The sequence below is a fragment of the Sebastes fasciatus genome, chromosome 24 (genome assembly GCF_043250625.1).
Source record: "Sebastes fasciatus isolate fSebFas1 chromosome 24, fSebFas1.pri, whole genome shotgun sequence".
Lineage (NCBI taxonomy): Eukaryota > Metazoa > Chordata > Actinopteri > Perciformes > Sebastidae > Sebastes > Sebastes fasciatus.
In genome coordinates this window covers 17,672,264-17,695,147 of record NC_133818.1, presented here as the reverse complement: position 1 = coordinate 17,695,147, position 22,884 = coordinate 17,672,264, and the positions used below count along the sequence as shown (strand labels likewise).

Here is a 22,884-nt window from a genome sequence, read left to right as displayed (position 1 = left end):
CTCGCAGGATGATCACAAGCTGACTCTCGATGAGCTCAACCGCAAATATGGAACAGACCTCAGCAATGTGAGTGAGATCAATGTGTTGTATTATGTGATTGTTTTGAATGTGTTGTACCTGAAATGTAGCTTTTAAAAGTCACACTAAGGTGTTATTCTGACAGCCAGTGTCCTTGTCTCCAAACGCTGGCATTGTAATGTCATTCTGAAGAGAGGATTTCTGTCAAAGTGTCTGCTTTTATCATGGAGATGAGATAAATATCAAATATCTCTTGAGTCTGTCTGTTGATATTCAGTGACTGAATGATTAATGCGGCTCAGATGAATTAAAAAGAGGACTTTAAAGAGGGAGGAGATCTCCTCTCACATCATGAAGGAAATGTCACAGAGGATGTGATCAGCCACTACAGGCTCAGCTCTCCAGGGTGTCTTCAACAAAGAAGAAAGAGGAGGGAGGGGGGGTTGCAGGGAACAGGAGCTGGATGATCTGATCTCAATATTTAGCTGTAGAGGTGCTGGCAGGTGGATTTTGTTACCTTTGGAGAGCCCATCCAACACAACGCGGCCGGCTCACAAAACTCAGACCAAGCTGTTAAACGAGGCGATCTAGTCCTAAAGTGACACAAGATTCAGCAGTGGCATCGCCTATTTCTTGCCTAAAATGTTTTCAGAAGTGGATTTTGATTGATTGTTTAGAGAAATAACCGAAAGTTTACGAGCAAGCTGCGAAACGGCGAGCAGGAAACCAGGGACCAATCGGGTTCGGTGTGCAACGGATCACAAAAGTCACGGATCGGATCGGCAGAAGAAAAGGGAGCAAATCTAACTTTTAGAGATGTACCGATCACGTTTTTTTGCCGCAGATACCGATTGCGATCATACATGAGCCATATCGGCCGATACAGACAGTTTTTGATGTTGTTTTTAAATTGACATGTTATCATTTTACTTTGTTGTAGATAAAAATAAAAATTCTTGGCATTAGTATACAAAAAATACAAAATGTTCTGTAAACACATCAATCATGTCTGTGTCAATTCTCCATATTCAGCAAACCTAAAATGCCAAGTCATGCTTCTAATGATATATTATAAGCTGCTTAGAGCTAGTGTTAGGAAGTTAAAAGGGTCATAATTCTCTCTTTATTATCTATTTTATATTGTTGTGAAAACATCTCCCTCAAACAACTGGATTTATTCAAGTTTCTCGCCAAAAACTATATTTACACAAATCATAATAATGTTATAATTTACCTTCGCACCATAATGTAACTCGAATATAACCGCCATCGAGTTCTCCTCCTGTCGATTTGTTGTTCACAATGCACAAGGGATCGGCGACTAGAAAGCATTAATGCCGATCTCCCGATCACATATTTTGACTGAATATCAGTAAAACAGTAACACTTTATTTCACACTGTGATGGTTGATCAAGTGCTTGATCCGGTGCATTCCACTATAGGGTATGTCACCGCTTGAGCGGCCAGTTGAGTGGCGCAACACATCCCTTAAGGTCCTCGCCAGACCTGGTGGACATGTAGCGTCACGGCCCATTTAATGGCAAGCGATTGCATGATGATTAACGTCTTTGTACTCCCTCGTGATTGGGTCGTACGGCTCTGGATCACCGCTTACGTGATTGGCCACCTCAGTGTGACATCACGTCGGGTTTCTCCAGAAGTTGATTCAACTTTTCACTACGAGCCACTGCGTTGCCATTTTTCAAATGAATGTGAAATTTGGCGTTGTCGCCACGACGCCTGATTTGGTGTGAATGCAAACATGCCTTCAAGCCACCACATTCACTCACACACTCCAACTCGCCCTCTCTCCTCATTCAAATGTGCCCCTGATGATGCAGGAAAGATCAAGGAGAATAGTTAATGAGTGCCTCTAAACTGGGGTGTCCGCGCTCAGCGTGCATGCATGCATGTGCAGCGGTTGTGAATAATTTATAAGCCGCAGAAGCCCCTGTGCCCTGATTTCATATGATCCTATTTGCTTCTCCTCTAATGTCCTCTTTTATCTCCACTTCTCTCCTTCCTTCTGTTTTCTTCCTCCTACCTGCTCATGAAGGAGACGGCCCTGTTTTTTTCTTCTGTTGATGCTGTGTTGCTAGGCAACTAGTAGCACCTACATCCCCCCCTGGATTTAAATATGTGTCAGTGAGTTTGTGTGTACACGTGTGGTTGGCTGGCAAACAACAAGGATGTATTTACAATGAGACATGGTTGTTTATCTGACTTCTCTCAGCTACTGTAACTGTGTATCTTCCTCTCACATCAGGGTTTGACTGGTGCGAAGGCTGCTGAGATTCTGATTCGTGATGGGCCCAACGCCCTCACTCCTCCTCCCACCACCCCGGAGTGGGTCAAATTCTGCAAGCAGGTAACACGTGCAGTCTCGCTCTCCTAATATACAGCTTTCCACAAACTGAGAAAACTCACATTTTCAGGCTTAAGAGGTCACTCCTGTTCTGTTTTCCCCTCAGATGTTTGGCGGTTTCTCCATGCTTCTGTGGACCGGTGCCCTCCTCTGTTTCCTGGCATATGGTATCCAGGCTGTAATGGAGGATGAGCCTGCTAATGACAATGTAAGAACAGGTCCTTGTAGGCTATGTAGTGCATTGATGTGACGGTATAGAGCATGGTTTAATCACAGCTTAGCATTAATGAGCCATCCTTTGACTATTTTATATGTTTTTATTAGGTCAAAGCATGTTTTATGATCGGCTGGTGGTATGAAATTGACAATAAGTAGGTATTATAATGGAATAACTTTGCAGTTTACCAGGTATGGGAGGCCCCACGATACGATATTATCACGATTTGATCTTACTGCGATTTTAAACATTTTGCGATAAGATATATTACCATTTATTATCTTTTTTTCAACTGCAAATTATGCAGTTTGACAACATCTGTTTTATCCGATAAGATATAGTTCTCACTCTGTTCATCTCAGTGTTTTCATTCACATATCTTGAGATCAGAGGTCAAGAGATCCCTTTGAAAATGGCCATGCCAGTTTTTCCTCGCCAAAATTTAGCGTACGTTTGGAGCGTTATCTAGCCTCCGTTGTGACAAGCTAACATGACATGGTTGGTACCGATGGATTCGTTAGGTTGTCTACTTCCATGTGATACCAGGATCTTCACTCTAGCTCTAAGACTGAGCCCACTACAACCTCTGAAAGACAGAATTGCGTCGAATTGTTAAGAGTTTAATCATTTATTGAATAAAAGATCGATACTTTACGTCCGTGTATCGATACAATATTGCAGCGCAAAACACTGCGATACTATGCTGCATCGATTCACCCCTACAGTTTACCAGCACCAATGTAATAAAATCAACTATTTCTTCATCATTGTGAGGCGATTGTGGTTCAGGGTTAGACAGTTTTACAGCACGAAACAGCAGATAATGTTAGAAGCTGGCTCCTAATTGAAATGTTGGGTTAAACTGTTGCGATACACAAAGAAACAAATTGTCTATATTGTTCCCCAAAATGTAAATCTGTTTTTCTATGTTCACAGTTGTACCTGGGTGTCGTGCTCTCTGCTGTCGTCATCATCACTGGTTGCTTCTCCTACTACCAAGAGGCCAAGAGCTCCAAGATCATGGACTCCTTCAAGAACCTGGTCCCACAGGTGCCCCTCTCACAGTTTAAACCTTTATTCATCTAGTTTTGATCTTCTGCTTCGACGTGTTTTTTGTACTAAGCTCACAACAAATGAAGTGAAACCTCTTCTTTGAAAAAGCCTCGGTGTTGTCACCATGTCAGCTCTTAATTCACTATGTTAATTCAAGGTCTTATCCTCTTTGCGCTACAAAAACAACAGAATCCTCTTGACATCTGAATCTCATTAGCCCTGTTAAATCATTTGGAGGTTAATCATTTTCATTATTATGAAAAAAGAACCCTCATGCAGGAGGTGGGAAGTGGACGCAGCTAAAAACGGCCAGTCTCACTTTCTCCTTTGTCTTACATAAGTGTCCGTCTCCGTCATGTCTCGTCTCGTAGCAAGCCCTGGTTCTCCGCGACGGCGAGAAGAAGTGTATCAACGCCGAGGAAGTTGTGGTCGGCGATTTGGTGGAGGTGAAAGGTGGAGACAGGATCCCCGCTGATCTGAGAATCATCTCCGCTCACGGCTGCAAGGTGGGTGAAGTCATTTTCTTCTGTCGACCACCTTTTTGTTCATATCACTGACATTTAACTATCAGACGGTGCCTTGTGACTGTGAAGTAGAGCCTGCCCTCTTAAACTTGTCATTCGCAGTCACTATTTTGATAAAAAGCCTTTTCATCTTATTATGGGGACAAAAACAAACCTGTGACCCATTTTGGGTCCTGAACTGAACCCAACACCCAAGAGCAACACTTGACCCAGTTATTCCCCATGCCTCTCCATCAGCGTATGCATCATTCATTGTTGTATCTCGTCACCTGCGTCTGCAGCATCTAGCTGTTGCTCCACTACCGAATCTACCATCAAAGGCTGACAAAAGGGCTTAACATGTGGAGGAAAAACAGTTTGTTTTCCTCCCTGAGAGAGGAACTTTGTGTCTCTCTTTCCAGTAGCCACGTTGTTTTTCTTTGTTCCGTCAATCACAGTCTGTGTTTCAATCCTCAGGTGGACAACTCGTCTCTGACCGGCGAATCAGAGCCCCAGACCCGTACTCCTGACTTCTCCAACGAGAACCCTTTGGAGACCAGGAACATTGCTTTCTTCTCCACCAACTGTGTTGAAGGTACGATGACAGGATGCACCAAAGGTGTTCACAGACGCATTTTATCTGTAGTGAATAAGTGAAAATATGTATCTAACCGTGGTTTCTACAGGAACCGCCCGTGGTATCGTGATCAGCACCGGAGACCGCACCGTCATGGGTCGCATCGCCACGCTAGCCTCCGGACTGGAAGTCGGACGCACCCCCATCTCCATCGAGATCGAGCACTTCATCCACATCATCACCGGCGTGGCCGTCTTCCTGGGCGTCTCCTTCTTCGTCCTCTCCCTCGCCCTCGGGTACAGCTGGCTGGAGGCCGTCATCTTCCTCATCGGTATCATCGTCGCCAACGTGCCAGAAGGTCTCCTGGCTACCGTCACCGTGAGTCCTGGTGTTTGTTGTGTATTAAAGGTCGAACTATGGATCACCATCCTACCGGAACCGAAATGAATGCGGACCGTCCTAAATTTAAAATCTTTGTTTTTCTACATTATCATTAGTTAATCATTCAAAGTGATTGTTTTTTTTTAACAAAGTTTATTTCAGAATTTTGTTAATGCAACTCTGACAATCCACTGTACAAACATGTTTGGACTGATGGATATCCCACCTGCCCCCCACCCATGACAAGACTCACAGGATACACAACTAAAACCACGCAAGGAAAAGAAGTGTACAAAAAAATAAATAAATAAATGCACACAAATATAAAAACAAAATTAAATAATCATAGTTAAAAGAAAGAAAATAAATAAACACATGAATAAATAATGATAAATGGTTAGGGGTGTAGGACCGTACACCGTATTATCTAAGCTGCCAAAAACTGACCCAAGCACTCCCGTCTCTAGGTGTGTCTGACCCTGACCGCTAAGCGCATGGCGAAGAAGAACTGCCTGGTGAAGAACCTGGAAGCCGTGGAGACCCTGGGCTCCACCTCCACCATCTGCTCCGACAAGACCGGCACCCTGACCCAGAACAGGATGACCGTGGCCCACATGTGGTTCGACAACCAGATCCACGAGGCCGACACCACCGAGAACCAGAGCGGGACCTCCTTCGACAGGAGCTCCGCCACCTGGGGCGCCCTGGCCAGGATCGCCGGGCTCTGCAACCGCGCCGTCTTCCTGGCGGAGCAGTCCAACCTCCCCATCCTGAAGGTAGGTTTCTCTTTCTTTTTACATAAATAAATATTTCCAAATATTAAGTCTTCTCTCGCAGGGTTTTTCTCATGACTTGTGTAACGTCATTAGAGGAATAATTAGCTATTTGAACTAAAAGCAGAAGTCTGTATTATCTCTCATCCTTTGTTCAACAACAACAGAGCGTTATTCTGTTGTTCTAGGTCTTTAGTTTGTGTGCTCATTATGTGGGCAGGATTTGGAAGTCCTGTACTGCTGACTCATTTTCCAATTCGATTGTGCCTTTTTTTTAGACAGTTTGAAAATTACAGTTAAACCAAATAAGTGCTCCTCTTCCCTACTGTTCTTTTTCTCCTGATATTGCTTTTGCATCATTTCTAGTAATGCCAACACCTGTTCAAGTGTGAGAAATGAGCGACTGAAATGATGAAAATACATTTTAGTTTACATTTTTTTACTTTAAAGTAGGGCTGTCAAAGTTAACGCGATAATAAGGCGTTTTGATATTTGATTTAACAGCTGCAGTTTGCCATGTTATGATTTGAGCATATTGTTTTATTCTAAATGCAGTACCTGTGAGGGTTTCTGGACAATATCTCTCATTGTTTTGTGTTGTTAATTGATTTCCAATAATAAATATATACATACATTTGCATAAAGCAGCATATTTTCCCACTCCCATGTTGATAAGAGTATTAAATACTTGACAAATTTCCCTTCAAGGTACATTCTGAACAGATAAAACGTGTGTGATTAATTTGCGATGAATCACGATTAAATATCTTAATCGATTCACAGCCCTAGTTTAAACCCATGGCCACAGAAAATACTAATTTCTGATAAAGTCTTATTATATCAGGGCACCTCAAACATCACTGCAGTAACAGAACATGTGTGTCATACTACGTTAGCAAATAAAACTGAATATTGGACCATTTTTCCTCTTTGGTGTCCATATGGCCTTAAGAGTGTGTTTCCCTGTACTCATTTTGGATCTTAATATCAGACATTATCCACTTTATAGAGCTGTTTTCCTCTCACACCAACAGGCTTGTTTTCCAGCTTCTATCACTCTCCCTGGAGTTAACACCACACATAATTATTCCTAACCCCACCCCACCCCAAAACACACACCGTCAAACACACCCAGATGTACGTATGTCTCTTGGCTCCCAGACTTTCCTTGGAGCCCGCTCTCTGGTTTCCACCCCGTGGTAATACTGTGTGTGTGTGTGTGTGTGTGTGTGTGTGTGTGTTAATCACCTGTAACTGGCTGGCTGGCATCACGGCTCTAATTACCATTCATTCTCTCTCACTGCTCATTATTCTTGGCTGGAGCGCAGCAAAGCGTGGGCCAGCCCTGTAAACGTGAAACGTCTGTCCCTGATTTACTGACTGAGTGAGATAGTAATGAAGTTACAGCATCGGTCGGTCCAGTGTTGGAGTTTCCCCATTGGCTGTTGCTTTTTAAAGGAATACTTCAGCCCCATAATGATCACTTAATACACAACCGGAAGTGCTAAAAACTCATTCCCAGGTTTTAGGACTCATTCCCGACTCAAAGTCTATACATATAAAGACCAATATAAAAAAAAAACTGAAACATTGGCTTCTGTGATCTCTGACTTTTGTGCCTCTCCATCTTCCTCCACCAGAGAGATGTGGCCGGTGACGCCTCCGAGTCGGCTTTGCTGAAATGCATCGAGTTGTGCTGCGGGTCAGTCGCGGAAATGAGAGATAAGAGCCTCAAAATCACTGAGATCCCGTTCAACTCTACTAACAAATACCAGGTACAGAACCGGGAGCTTAATGAACCGCTCGTCTATAAACACCAACTGTTTGTCATTTTAAGAAATATTCATTTCCACTACATTTATTTTTTTGGATTGTTTGTAAATGTCATGGTCTTACTGAAATATTAAATGTCATGTTGACATTAAATTCACAATGTAGAAATGATCTTATAAGAAACTTAGAATACATCTTTGTGACCTTTAGTAACATTCTGATTATTTGCTAATTGTTAAAATGATTGTTCATTCCCTAATAAGTATTTTGAAAAAGGTTAAAGGTCAAGAAAGTCATAAAGTTTGTGTCTTACTTGAGTTTTTGGTCATCTCTTTTTCGGTTTATCATCATTTATGTACTTCTTTCACCTGATTGCTCAAACTGACCTGTTTTATTTATGTGCTCGTAGCTTTCCATTCACAAAAATGGCACACCTGACTTAGGAAGCCAGCACCTGCTGGTGATGAAAGGCGCCCCAGAGAGGATTCTGGACCGCTGCTCCACCATCATGATACAGGGCAAAGAGCAGCCGCTGGACGACGAGCTGAAGGACGCTTTCCAGAACGCCTACCTGGAACTGGGAGGACTGGGAGAGAGAGTACTGGGTAAGCAGAAACTCAAAGGACCACTCTTAAAATCACTTCACTGGGTATTTGTTTCTCATCCTAATCTGCTGCTCGTCCTGTGCCCCTTCCAGGTTTCTGCCATTTTGACCTGCCTGACGACCAGTTCCCAGAAGGCTTTGCTTTCGACTGTGAGGAGGTGAACTTCCCCACTGAGAACCTGTGCTTCATCGGCCTCATGTCCATGATCGACCCTCCTCGCGCTGCTGTGCCCGACGCTGTCGGCAAATGCAGGAGCGCCGGAATCAAGGTAAAGCTCATGTTAAAATATGGGAAATGAGTTATTTAGTTAAAGGGACAGTGTGTAGGATTTCACAGCATCTAGTGGTGTGTATTCCATTTCTTCTAATAGATCCTGAAATGCTACACACGGTTCCTTTAACATGAAGCTATTTCAGTCCTGTTAAAATATGAATACACAATATGTGCAGTTGTAAGCCCTCCAAGTGGCCCAATTAATAATAAATCTCTACTTCATAATGCCAAGTGACAATATAATGGAAGAAGAGGCTTGATCAAAGTGTTCCCCCTCATCCTAGGTCATCATGGTAACAGGTGATCATCCAATCACAGCTAAGGCCATTGCTAAAGGTGTGGGCATCATCTCCGAAGGCAACGAGACCGTTGAGGACATCGCCGCACGTCTGAACATCCCGATCAACGAAGTCAACCCAAGGTACTGACTATAAGGAGTCCAGTTATCATGGAAACACAAATGGAGCACCCCAGGGTCATGTTCTGGGCCCCATTTGGAAAATGTTTCTAATCATTCTGGTGTTGTGCAGCTACGTTTAAGTAACCTGCTGTCTTTGTATTCCCTCCAGAGATGCCAAGGCCTGTGTAGTCCACGGTGGAGACCTGAAAGATCTGTCCATAGAGCAGCTCGACGACATCCTGAAGTACCACACAGAGATCGTGTTCGCCAGAACCTCCCCGCAGCAGAAACTGATCATCGTGGAGGGCTGCCAGAGACAGGTAGAAACCAAACAAACGAGGAGGTATTACACGCTCTCATGAGCCTCTGCAGGCCTTGCCAAACTAAAAACACCAGCACAAACACAGCATGTGCCTACGCCTTATTATGGAGATTCACAAGTGAATATTTGATATCCCTATTCCCCCTCAATGCTTATTTATGATTATTGCTTTAATCTGACGACTAAGTCGGCTGAATAATCAGGCATAACATCTGTCAAGCTGTGACCCGGCATGAATATTCATGAGTGTATCAGCAGGCAGTGCGAACTCTGTTTAGTGTTGTGTGGAATTGGACTTTGGATTTATTTATATATATATATATATGTTTTAGTTAATTATCACCTGATCAAGGGCAACCACAACTCTTTATATCTAAGACTACGTGATATATTTCTGCAGAAATAGTTTATAATAAACACATTTAATACAATAATTGCAGAACTAATTAACATAATGTCTTCCAGTGCATCCCACATGTTTCCCGGAGGAGGAGGGGGATCAATAATGACTTGTTATTGACATTTCATGTTATAATGAGTCCAATAACTTCAATTCCATTCGCTAACTCAGCCACTTAGTCTTGTCCAAGCTATTTGCAGTGCGGCATTATTGAGGTTATATTTCAAATGTCTCTCTGTGCTTAAAGGAGCACCATCTGCGTTCTTTTCCTGAGTTTTTTTCAAATGGAAACGCCCACTCAGCCGTTAGCAAAAGGCAGTGATGTAGGTTACCAAAGTAAGCTAATCAATAAGGTTATGAATAATGTGAACGCTAGCACTAGCTGAGTCAACGTTAGCTGTGCTACGTTTGGAAATAACTAAAAGTTAGTTGTGCGAATCTTCCCCTGTTCTGTGAGGTAAAATTACTGTTTTTATGAATGGAGTCTGGTGGCTTTGAAGAGAGCGGCTTCCATTCCCAGTCGAAAAGGGCTGCAGTAGATTAACGTATTTTAGCCACCTAAAAAAAAATCAATATCAGTTTAAGTGTACGCTATATTTAGAATATTTCCACCGCTTTACCTCGCCGTCTGCCAGCACTTTCCGATGGGGGACTGAAGCCGTTATCTATGCTCTCTTCAAAGCCACCAGACTCCATTGAAAAAACAGTCATTTTACCTCGTAGAACACGGGAGTCTGCCGACATTCATCTAAGTTACTGTAGGTAATACAATGATGATAGATAATGATACATGTATATATACTAAATATATATGTGTATGTGTAGCAACGTCATCGTGCAGAAACCTTCGTTCGGTCATGTGGGAAAACGTTTTTAGAAGGGTTTGGGAAAATAGTATTTTGACATTAAAACATTATTACTTCAACCAAAATTTTAATGTTTGAATTTGAATACATGAGGCAAACCACTGGGAAGATACAGAATGATGTAAAAACCTAAATAATAATAATAATAATAATAATAATAATAATAATGAAGCCGTCCTTTAAAACTGTCATTTCTTCTTTCAAGGAAATCCCCTCTCTGTAATCAGTACGCAGCACATCCACTGAGCTCTGTTTCTTGACTGATTCCACCTCTCCTCTGTCTCTTATTCACTTTTATCCCATGTTGTCTGGTGTGTCAGATAAAGCAGAATTGCCCTGAAACCTTTATTTGAAAACAGCAGCTTTTCTTTCACACAACAGGGAATTATTCTGTGGGAAATGTCACCCAACCGCAAGAATGGTGACACCTGTAACTGACAAGATCTGAGAACGCGTGACTTTTTTTTTTCTTCCTCTGTATCTCTGTTAAGAAATAGAGTTCTTCTTAACTTTCCCTTCTCTTTCGGAGTATAATTTCCCTCAACGCTTCTGTCTGTCTCTCTGCAGGGAGCCATTGTAGCGGTGACAGGCGACGGTGTGAACGACTCTCCTGCTCTGAAGAAGGCTGACATCGGCGTCGCTATGGGTATCTCTGGATCTGACGTCTCCAAGCAGGCCGCTGACATGATCCTGCTGGACGACAACTTTGCCTCCATCGTTACCGGAGTGGAAGAAGGTTACAGACCTTAAATTTAGCAAAGGAATGACAATGTAAATGTTTAGCTGGGGGGTTAAAATGATAAAGACTGTCATGTTCTCACCAGGCCGTCTGATCTTTGACAACTTGAAGAAGTCCATCGCCTACACTCTGACCAGTAACATCCCTGAGATCACCCCCTTCCTCTTCTTCATCATCGCCAACATCCCTCTGCCCCTGGGAACCGTCACCATCCTCTGTATCGACCTGGGAACCGACATGGTAAAGATGCACCAATGTGCTGCTGAAATGTTGCATTTCTATCAAGTTCACCATATTTTCATATTCTGGAATATGAGTGTGCATGTAAACGTTGTGTGTGTGAGCGTGCTGATTGATTGCGTCCCGTCTCCCAGGTCCCTGCCATCTCCCTGGCTTATGAAGCAGCCGAGAGCGACATCATGAAGAGACAGCCCAGAAACCCCAAAACAGACAAACTGGTGAACGAGAGGCTCATCAGCATAGCCTACGGACAGATCGGTAAGAGACACACACTTTGATCGAACGTAGCAGAACCGGGAGTTTGGCTCCTCGGCTCGGTATCTGTGTGGTCCGAGATAAGCAGAAGAGTGGCATGCACCAGGAATAGGCTCATACTGATAGAGACCTAGTGTGTGTGTGTGTGTGTGCGTGTGTGTGAGTGATGACAGAGCAGTGCCTCTGGCTTTTGATTTTTCCCCTCTTCGGTAACGAAGCCAGGAATAGCCTTGACCCTCCTGAACTTCCTGTTCCTACTACCTTATAAGACCAATGTGCTTGTTTTCTGCCCTCATTTTCCTCAAAGTTGCGATGAGAATATTTTTTTGTTGAGACGTTGCTGTTGTCTTTTTCTCTTGACGGAGTATTAGGGCCACATTGAGGAGAAAAAACAATCTGAGATTTACAGAATAAAGTCATAATATTTAGAGAATAAAAGTCGTAATTTAATAAGAATAGGGTCATACTATTTCGAGAAAAAAAGTTGTAATATTACGAGAATAAAGTCATAACTTCCTCTAAAGAGTCAGTTTCCCCATCAAGTCCGTGTGGTTCTTTCTTTGGCATAAATGCAGTTTGTTGCACAATCTTTTCATGATAATGTGCTGCTGATGAGCCAAAGGATGAAGGATTTAGTTATTTGTGAAACCTAAACTAAAGTAGAACTGATGCTCCACGTACAATTACTAGTCTATAATATTATGATTTTGTTTTTCTCGTAAACCTACGCCTTTATTCTCGTAATATTATGACTTTATTCTCGTAATATTATGCCTTTATTCTCGTAATATTATGCCTTTATTCTCGTAATAGTATGCCTTTATTCTCGTAATATTATGACTTTATTCTTGTAATTTTACGACTTTATTCTCGAAATCTTTCGATTTCTTTTTTCCCTCAATGTGGCCCTAATACTCTGTCGTATATTGCCACCTATTAACTGTCTTAATAAGATCACTCGCTATAAAAAAAAGGAACATTTTGACCAGCCCATACTTTTGAATTCAAATATCTTTCAGGGTTTGAATTAGATTTAGATACAGCTCGACTAATTCTCCTATCATGCGTCTTTGCATCTTGCCAAACATTTAAAATGATCTAATTGGCTTCATGGTTTATTCATCTCGTAACAATTTCATTCATTTTGATTAATCCTCTAATTCCTCAGAAGACAATGATGAATTTATTTACTCAGTTATTCATCAGATTACACACAGTTTAGTCTTCAAAAATCCCCCCAAAAGACCGACTAATCAAATTTCCTGACTCGTTCACTTTCTCATTCATCTGATTTCTCCCAAAAGACCAGTCGGCCAATTAGTTTCCTTAATCATTTATTGATTCCTGGTTTCAAATTCTAAATGGTCTAATTGACTGCATCAGTCTGAATAGTCTCCGTCATTAATCAAATCATATCAGATTGATTGTGTGTAACCGGATGCCGTCTTCCTCCCTGCAGGTATGATCCAGGCGCTGGCAGGATTCTTCACCTACTTTGTGATCCTGGCTGAAAACGGCTTCCTGCCCGCCACCCTACTGGGCATCAGAGTGAACTGGGACAATAAATATGTTAATGATCTGGAGGACAGCTATGGACAGCAGTGGGTCAGTAACATTTATTGCACAGAAGCAGAATGTCATAGTTTGGCCATCAGCGTCTGGTTTAACCCTTTAAAAACAGACGTTCCTTGGCAGAGAAGTCGTCGTTTACATGATCCTGTTTAAATCGATCTCAAATAAAAACCATAACATATAGAGCATTCATTCTTTTTGAAGTGGAAAACTAAGGCTTCTGTCTTTCGCGTCATCGTGTTTTATGCTTGTGGGGATGTCATTACATGCGGAACATAACAAAACTGAAAACACCTTTGCACCGTTCATGCATCTACGTTTAGGTCAAAGGGTCAAACTGTTTCTGATGTGTTCCCTGACAGACTTACGAGCAGAGGAAGATCGTGGAGTTCACCTGCCACACGGCCTTCTTCGTCAGCATCGTCATCGTCCAGTGGGCCGATCTGATCATCTGTAAGACCAGGAGGAACTCCGTCTTCCAACAGGGCATGAAGTGAGTCCTCCTCCAACTCTGAGCTGTGAGATGTTTCATCAGAAACGTCTCTGTCATGCCTCCTTATCCATATTGTACCAGCTGTTGTGCTTCTCTAGGAAGAACTCTAGATGACCTCAGTGTTTATTTTGGGCTCTAAAGCATATGAAGTGAGTTTAAAAGTTTGGTTCAGTGTCAATAGTTTGAAATCCTGGCACCAAGATGATGAAGTTGTGACAATCTGAGCTATTTTCAGTCACTCAAATTCGTTTGTTTGGTCTTAATTGTTCCTCCGTGTGTGTTTCAGGAACAAGATCCTGATCTTTGGGCTGTTTGAGGAGACCGCCCTGGCCGCCTTCCTCTCCTACTGCCCGGGCATGGACGTCGCCCTCCGAATGTACCCTCTCAAGTACGTAAAGCTCACAAACTCCCGATCCGCCAGTAAGCCGTGCAACACATCCAGTTGACTCTGTAATCGCTCCACCTACCACATGTAGCTCCTCCAGGCCTCGGGGCTCTGGATCAGTTTCTCATCTCGTTTTGTTGTATGCGTGTTTCCAGGCCCAACTGGTGGTTCTGCGCTTTCCCCTACTCCCTGCTCATCTTTATCTATGATGAAATCCGTAAGCTGATCCTCAGACGCAGCCCAGGAGGTGAGTCCACAACCAATGCTTTTATTATCTTCTCCTGTGTTTTCCTACTTCTCTCTCCCTCTGCTGTTGTTTTTCCTCTCCGCCTCCCTCTGCTTTGTGAATAATTCTTATGCTTAGGTCCTCTCTTTTTAAATAAAGTATAAAGATCAAATCTACCCGAGAAGTTGCCTCTAAATCCTGTGTTTCCTCTCCCCGTGTGTCCAGGTTGGGTGGAACGGGAGACCTACTATTAAAGACCCATCAGCCCAGCCCGTCAGTCCCGTCAGCTCGCATCTTCTCCTCCACCTCCCGTCTTTGCATGAATTATTGTCTTGCTGCTCGGAATAAAATTTTAACCTCTGTGAAAAAAAACTTGGAACGTGTTTTTATATTAGGGAATGCTTGATACTACTATTAGACAAATACTGAGATGGAACGTGCTGATGATGCTGTTGATGTTGATAATGCTAATAATGACATGAACACTGAACATTGACATGACTATGCGTGCCTTGTTTCTGAAACAGGACCAATTTTATACATGTTTTTAACAGTTATAAACGTTCAATAAAAATGCGCTCGAGTCAGGTCCCACAAACGTTTCCTGTGCTCATTTATTCCGTGTGTTTTTCCTTTAACTGAAGATTTTGTTTGTGCAAAATCCTTGTGTTGTGGTTGGGACATAAATCCTGAAGTATGTTTTTCCCACTTTTTCTTCTCAGCATTTCAGATAACGCTAATTAGAGTTAAATATAGGAATCTATGCTTAGTCCTAATTAAACAATCAAACACAGATAAAGATGATTATGGACCCACACCCTCATTTTCATTTATCGTTTTATCAAGGAATACATTGGTAACTCCAAAGGGATGGACAAATACTTACTGCAGAAATATTGTGGTTAGTGAAACCATTTGAAGGGTTTAAATTTTGTATCCAGAGCCTTTTAATGTTCTGTATTTTAAACTTTTGGTAATTTTTCTGTCAAATATTTGATATTTTTTGTGATTAACCTAGATTAGAGTTAAATATAGGAATCTATGCTTAGTCCTAATTAAACAATCAAACACAGATAAAGATGATTATGGACCCACACCCTCATTTTCATTTATCGTTTTATCAAGGAATACATTGGTAACTCCAAAGGGATGGACAAATACTTACTGCAGAAATATTGTGGTTAGTGAAACCATTTGAAGGTACTTTACCTTCTGGGTTTAAATTTTGTATCCAGAGCCTTTTAATGTTCTGTATTTTAAACTTTTGGTAATTTTTCTGTCAAATATTTGATATTTTTTGTGATTAACCTCGGAGAAAGACCTTAATCTGACAAGAGTAACATGTTTTTCCTGCAGCTCCTTAACTGATAATTGAACTAAATTCTTCAAAATGATGACAGCATACTGTACAAATCTGTTTATACGTAGCAACGCATCTATTAAAGCCTTTATCTATCTCTAACCTGTGACAGCCTACGTAAAAAAACGTGGCGCTACGTTGGCAGGGTCGACCCACGGGGCACATTGTGGGCACGCTTTTGTTATCAGCAGAACAAGGGGAAGTCTTATCCGCCTGCTGCTTTGAGCTGAGTGCTGATACCATTCCTGTGGTAGATACAGTGTGTGCTTACTGCACCACTATGAACCGTTTTGTAGCTGTGAAGCACAAATGTGATCCTCTTTGTGTAACTCTTATGAAAAACAATCTTTGTTGGAGTGAAATTTGGCTCGTACTGAGTTCATATTAGCAGCACTAATGGCATCGGTCTGATGGTATTTCTATATTTTGCGTAACTGTCTTGTTAAAGGCTTGAAAACAAAAGTAAACACACTCATAAGCAGCTTTAATATGAACTCATGCTGACATTAAGAAGTCAAAATCAATCCTGCAACTTTAGATTGATGGACAGCCGCATAGATGGATTTTAGCCTCACATGAACTTTGCAAAAGCGGTCCTGTCTCTGAGTTGTTAAGGACATGGTGGGTGTTTTTAGTTTACCAAGAGGCTCTGCTATGTCTAATCCAATATCCATTATGCTTAAAGCTGAAGAGTTTCAAGCAGCTACTGTATGTGGTCTCTGTCCTCCCACGCACTGCTTACTGGGTCTTGATATGCACACAGAGGAGAGGAGACTTTTGAAGACTTTCAGAAGGAGGAGAGCAAAATCTCAGCAGCTCAGCATCCTCCTACCTTCAGAATGCACAGTTTGAAATAAAGACAGAGGAGATTCAACATGAATTTAACACATTCATATGTGTGGTCTCTATGATTTAAAAAATTAAAAAAGAGGTGAATACAATATTTTTTGTAGAAATATTAAACTTTGTATCACTTTTAAACTGCATTTTGTGATGAACAGTCCTCCTCATATTACAGAAACTGCTCCTGAGTGAAGCAGAAATCTTCCACCATCTGGTGATGTCCCTGAAGGCGTGACACCAGGTGAGCTCATATAACATGCAGGTGACAGTAGCTGCAGTCAGGTTATCAGTAGTAAAAGTGCTTTAGTGTTTATGCAATGAGAGTATACTGTATTATCATATTTCTGTTGATGCTTTTGAATATACAATAGTATTTCTCTAAAGATTTAGGGAAAGTAGATCTTTATTGGCACAAGAGGTATAGTACAACAGTACAACTCTACATTCATACTTTACATATTTTGCAACAATATTATCCTAGACCCATATTTCCTAACATATTTGGCACACATGAAAGATTTAGCAACTTAAACATGGAATTATGTTAAGTAATCACAAAGAAGAAAAAAAAATACAAAAATATATAAAAGAAAGAAAAAATATATATGTATATACATATATGTATTTATATATATATATATATATATGTGTGTGTGTGTATGCAGTATATGTATATATATGATACATTTTTTATATATTTATTTTATTAATTATAATTTTTTAATTTATTTATTTGTTTTTCCTTCTCTGTGATAACTTAACATAATTCCATGTTTTAATAAATAGTATATAGTTTATATATATCCAAAACCCACGCTCAACACAGGTAGTCACAAGATGCATCCTTACTGTGTCATCATTTTAAATGGCTGATCCTCCATCTGAATTTTGCCTTACCATTGCAGGTAAAGCACATGTGTGAGTAATAATGTTAACAGTGAGTAAACAATAGCTTCTTTTGATTACAATCTATTTATTTGAATTTTCTTATACACAACATAACATTGGGCAGTGACATATCATACAATATCAATAGATATGCATCCTCACAAAATATAGGAATATCAGCAAGTCATATAAAAAAGGGACAACAATAGAAAAAAATAATAATAATACTGGATTAATCACCGTATAGTGATTGTAGGTAGGACAGGACAGGATAGGCAAGGGAGTTTATGCAGCGCTCTACATAATGCATAAACAACATTAAAAAGGAAACACAGCAAAAATCACTGAAATGTTAATTACAGGAAACAAAATTCACAAAATGAAGATGTTTCTTTGCAAATTTGTGGACATTTTGCGACTCCACGCAGCATCATAATTGGTAAACAACCAAATGTTGACACCTGTCCTGGGAGCTCATTAAAGGGGAAATCTCTGGGTGGGTTTGATGTCATACAAATGTACAGTCGGTTCAGTATTTCCCTGTACAGTTTACTCCACAGCTCACCTATGGAGCATGCTGGCTGCAATGCTGCTTTTTTAAAAGGGTATTTGGATTTTAATTTTGACTTAAATCTAGGGCTGTCAATTGACTAAAATATTTAATCGTGATTAATCACAAATTAATAAAAAATTTTGTATCTGTTCAAAGAAAAATGTACCTTAAAGGGAGATTTGTCAAGTATTTAATACTCTTATCAATACGGGAGTGGACAAATATGCTGCTTTATGCAAATGTATGTATATATTTATTATTGGAAATCAATTACCAACACAAAACAATGACAGATATTGTCCAGAAACCCTCACAGAGGGTTTAAATGATAGGTAGAGCTGTGTATCATCAGCGTAGCTATGGAAGGAGATGTTATGACGACGGATTATGTGACCTAGAGGCAACATGTACAGTGTAAAAAGAACAGGTCCCAGGATTGATCCTTGTGGAATACCATGACTGGTCTGTGTGGTTTTGGAGCTAAACTCCCCAACTGAAACAAAAAATGTCCTGTTGGACAGGTGAGAGGAGAACCAGTCTAGTGCAGCTCCAGTGATGCCTGCCCACTGATTTAATCTGTCGCTAAGGATGGAGTGGTCGATGGTGTCAAATGCTGGACTTAGGTCAAGCAGAACTAACACAGAACATGCACCAGAGTCTGCAGCCATCAGTAAGTCCTTTGTGACTCTAAGAAGGGACGTTTCTGTGCTGTGTAGTTTTCAGAACATGCACCAGAGTCTGCAGCCATCAGTAAGTCCTTTGTGACTCTAAGAAGGGACGTTTCTGTGCTGTGTAGTTTTCGGAAACCAGATTGAAATTTGTCAAAGATGTGGTTGTTGTTGAGTACCTGTGTTAGTTGGTCCAGCACTACTTTTTCTAGGATTTTTGATGTGAAGGACAGTTTAGAAATTGGCCAGAAGTTTGTTAAGTCTGTGGGATCTAAACCAGGTCCCTTCAGCAGCGGTTGAACACAGGCGGTTTTGAATTGATCTGGTACAGCTCCAGAGGTCAGAGAGCTGGTAATAATGGACAGTAATGCAGGGCTGATTGACTCTATTGATTATTTTAACAGTTTTGAGGGTATAGTATCAAGAGGACTTGAAGAAGGACTCATAAGTGCTACCATATTCTTAAGGTCCTGCAGTGATACTGGTCGGAAACAATCCACCAAGGAGGGGCAAGTGAGGTCAACTGCAGATGTGGGAGGAGTGATGTTTACCCTAATCTTTTCTATGAAAAAGGAAAGGATTTTGTCTCAGTCGGTTGAGGAAGAAACGTCTGCAATAGGAGGAGGAGAATTTACCAGCTGATTGATGGTGTTAAACAGGATAATGGGGTTATGTTGGTTGGTGGAGATGAGCTGTGAGAAATACTGGTCCCTGGTTTCCTTTATCTCACTGTTGTATGCTGTCAGTAGGTCTTTGAGCAGCAGAACCTGTAGTTTACTGGACTTCCACCTGCGTTCAGCCTTTCTACAGGTTCTTTTAAGAAGATGTCCTCATTCATCCACGGGGCTATTTTGGTGGTGGTTTTACATTTTTTAAGCAGTTTTATTGATAGGGCAGTGGATATTGTCTTGGAAAGGGGGAGAGAGAGAGATGACATGCGGAAAGGTCCACAGGCCGGATTCGAACCCAGGTCCACCGCGGCTAGGACTGAGCCTTTGCCAGATATGGGCGCCCGCTCTACCAACCGAGCTAACCAGGCGCCCCCATGACAACCCTTTGAATGCATGAACTTTTCACATCATAAAGTGTTGAATGATCTCAGATTAAATAACCGACTGAATATGCTTTTCAAGATACTTGTACTTGATGCTCAATATTGCTTCCACTTTAATGTGGAATCTCCAGAAGTACGTTTGCTATTAAGGTTTTCAACATGCCATTTGCTAACGCAGGTTTTGAGTGATTAAACCTACTTAAATGTATAATCAGACTGATATTTTACACTATACATATATGTACGTTTTTCATGTTCAGCTGATTTTCTTAGCACATTACTGCATCTGAAATTCTGGAAAAACAAAACATAAGATCGGAAAGGATACATTTATTTAATTTCATTCTCCTGCACGGAGCGAAGAGCAGCGCCTTACCAAATGTTCTAATAAAGGCAGACTTCAACATCAAGTAGAAAGGACACACACATCCTTTAAATATACACACACACACACACACGCCCTCTTGGTGGCACAAAGGGACGTGGACAGACTGCGAGGCTCCGCTGTGTGTTGCGTGTGTTTCTGTGTCAGTGAACACTTCAGCTCTGTCAAGATATCACACATCTCCCTACTGACCCCAGTGACAGCTCTGGCACTCTGATCTCTAGTGTCTGTCTGTCTGTGTGTGTCTGTGTGTGTGTGTGTGTGTGTGTGTGTGTGTGTGTGTGTGTGTGTGTGTGTGTGTGTGTGTGTGTGTGAACCCATTGCTCTGTACATGCGCTTGCGTGCTGACAATGCAGTGTTAACTCAGCTCACGCGTCTCAGAGGACACACTTTTTTGCAGATAGGGTTAGTTTGCGGTGACAGATGTCATCTAAGCTGGCGAGGGAGCGCCTTGCGGAGAGAGGGAGTCGATGACAAAGATGCAGAAAAACAGAAGGGTGGAGCCTTCAAGCATTTCAGCTCTTTCGCTCTGTTTGTGTCGGGTTGAAAGCCAGTGAGTTGTTGGTGGGTCAGACAGTTGGTCACCTCACCACTGTACATTCATGTACTGTACATTCATTCGAAAAACCAAAAACGCAGCGGCTTGCGTTGGAAAAGTAGAAATCAACTTATGGAGAAACGCAACCAAACGTCATGCTGTGGTGGCCAATCACACAACCCACACCCAGCCACTAGGGAACAAAAGACGTTAATGGTTGTGCAGTCAATGGACCAGTAAGTCTCACACACCGCCGCACAACCCCGCGGCGAATTGACGCAACGCCTGATCTGGTTGCAACCTTAAGCCGTGTTCAGACCAACTTGAGTCTTCTCCGTCATTTGAACGGAGCCAGTTCATGCAGACGGCTCCAGCGACGCATCGTCATATGGCAAGGCACTGTGTTCTCCATACTGTACGTGCACATGCATATTCCTAGTGAATGACTTTGTAACGTGAACGCAGTATTTCTACTTTTTACCTCACGATCATTGTGATGAAAGATAAAATAGTTACCGCTGGGATAACTTTCCAGAGTTGTAAAATCCTGTTTTTGTGAAGTAGAAACTGCCTTTGAACACACCTCTCGTTACTCCAACTGGACTTCCTGGATCATATTTAATTGACTCATCATTACCTTAAACCAGGGGTCAGCAACCTTTACTATCAAAAGACAAAAAAAAAAAAAATCTGTCTGGAACCGCAAAACATTTGATCATTGTGATGAAGCTTATAGTCTAAGTATATAGTATATAAGTCTAATGCAGTGAGGGCCAAAGAGACAATGTACTACGGAGTATTAGGACACATTGAGGGAAAAAACATCTGAGATTTACAGAATACAATCAGAATATTATGAGAAAAAAAGTTGTACTATTACGAGAATTAAGTCATAACTTAACAAGAAAAAAGTCGTAATATTATGCGAATAATGTCATAATTACGAGGAAAAAAAGAAAATAACACGTAAAATTACTACTTTATAATATGACCTTTTCTCTTAAAGTTATCACTTTATTCTCATAATATTACGACTTTTTTTTCTCGTAAACCTATGACTTTATTCTCGTAAACCTATGACTTTATTCTCGTAAACCTTTGACTTTATTCTCGTACACCTATGACTTTAGTCTCGTAGTCATAGGTAGTCATAGGTTTACTTTAGTCTCGTAAACCTATGACTTTATTCTCTAAATCTCAGATTTATTTTTTGTCCTCAATGTGGCCCTAATACTCCGTTGTACCGTCGAACCATAGACCTACAACAATGATAAATAAAAATGAAAATGTAAACAAAAAAACTGTTATTCATTTCCATTTTAAAAAATCCACAGGGAGCTACTGGAGAGGGGCTAAAGAGCTGTATGTGGCTCCGGAGCTGCAGGTTGCTGACCCCTGCCTTAAACAATACACAGCCAACGCAGCCCCCCCGCATTGTAGGCCTCTTGACGGCAATTCGGGTGGTCGGTTGATATTTTCAAGAATGCTTTTTTTTACACATATAGGGATAGCTTTCAGACTCAGAAAAGAGATTAGAGGAGCAAGAAAAGATAAGAGAAGCTGACAAGGGCCATTCAAAATGTATTATCCTCCAGTGTCAAATAGTGTTTAACGGATCATTTAAGATTATATCAGCCAGGATCAAAAGCTTGACTATATGCCTGTTGCAGTGAAACACACCTGTTACCAATGCAGCTACAAAAAGAACTGTTAGAAGGAACTCTGCATGCTTTTCAGTGAAAACTACACTCAAATCCTATTAAAATGCTCTATAGATAGGATCTCTAACTTGCAGGCACCAGCTGCCTTGATTTATTTAGTTGTGTGTGTGTGGATATGCATAAGCCATCTGAATCTATATTTGATCAGTTATTGCCTTCCTGTCTCCCTTTTAATGAATCTTTAGCTGTGCCATGTCACACGGCTGTCAATGTTCCTCTAACGTTGTACGACCGCTCTTCTTCCTGTGTTGCATGTCAGTCCTCTCATCTTGTCTAATATCTTTAGTAATGTTATAAACATAATTATAATCACATAAAGAGGAAACCTATCCTGGCTGAGCTCTGAGATTTGATATCATTGAACCATGTTAATATCATCACATCCGTCATGTGACCGGTCAGCAGAGTGTGTCCCAGACGTAGACGAGCAGTTTGA

General features: G+C 41.3%; 1 protein-coding gene across 1 annotated transcript in view; it reads left to right on the top strand.

Annotated features, from left to right (window-relative positions):
- LOC141763220 (sodium/potassium-transporting ATPase subunit alpha-1) overlaps positions 1-15,036 on the top strand; it is a 30,196-nt gene extending 15,160 nt beyond the window's left edge. The window contains exons 3-23 of the mRNA XM_074627711.1: positions 8-67; positions 2,287-2,388; positions 2,492-2,593; positions 3,539-3,652; positions 4,027-4,161; positions 4,636-4,753; positions 4,845-5,113; positions 5,584-5,892; positions 7,530-7,664; positions 8,072-8,267; positions 8,360-8,535; positions 8,825-8,961; positions 9,110-9,260; positions 11,096-11,264; positions 11,353-11,507; positions 11,642-11,765; positions 13,222-13,367; positions 13,697-13,827; positions 14,114-14,215; positions 14,368-14,459; positions 14,664-15,036. Coding sequence (XP_074483812.1) covers positions 8-67; positions 2,287-2,388; positions 2,492-2,593; positions 3,539-3,652; positions 4,027-4,161; positions 4,636-4,753; positions 4,845-5,113; positions 5,584-5,892; positions 7,530-7,664; positions 8,072-8,267; positions 8,360-8,535; positions 8,825-8,961; positions 9,110-9,260; positions 11,096-11,264; positions 11,353-11,507; positions 11,642-11,765; positions 13,222-13,367; positions 13,697-13,827; positions 14,114-14,215; positions 14,368-14,459; positions 14,664-14,692 — 2,952 coding nt within the window. The 3' untranslated portion in view covers positions 14,693-15,036. The remainder of the gene's footprint in view (positions 1-7; positions 68-2,286; positions 2,389-2,491; positions 2,594-3,538; positions 3,653-4,026; positions 4,162-4,635; positions 4,754-4,844; positions 5,114-5,583; positions 5,893-7,529; positions 7,665-8,071; positions 8,268-8,359; positions 8,536-8,824; positions 8,962-9,109; positions 9,261-11,095; positions 11,265-11,352; positions 11,508-11,641; positions 11,766-13,221; positions 13,368-13,696; positions 13,828-14,113; positions 14,216-14,367; positions 14,460-14,663) is intronic.
- Positions 15,037-22,884: the final 7,848 nt, after the last annotated feature.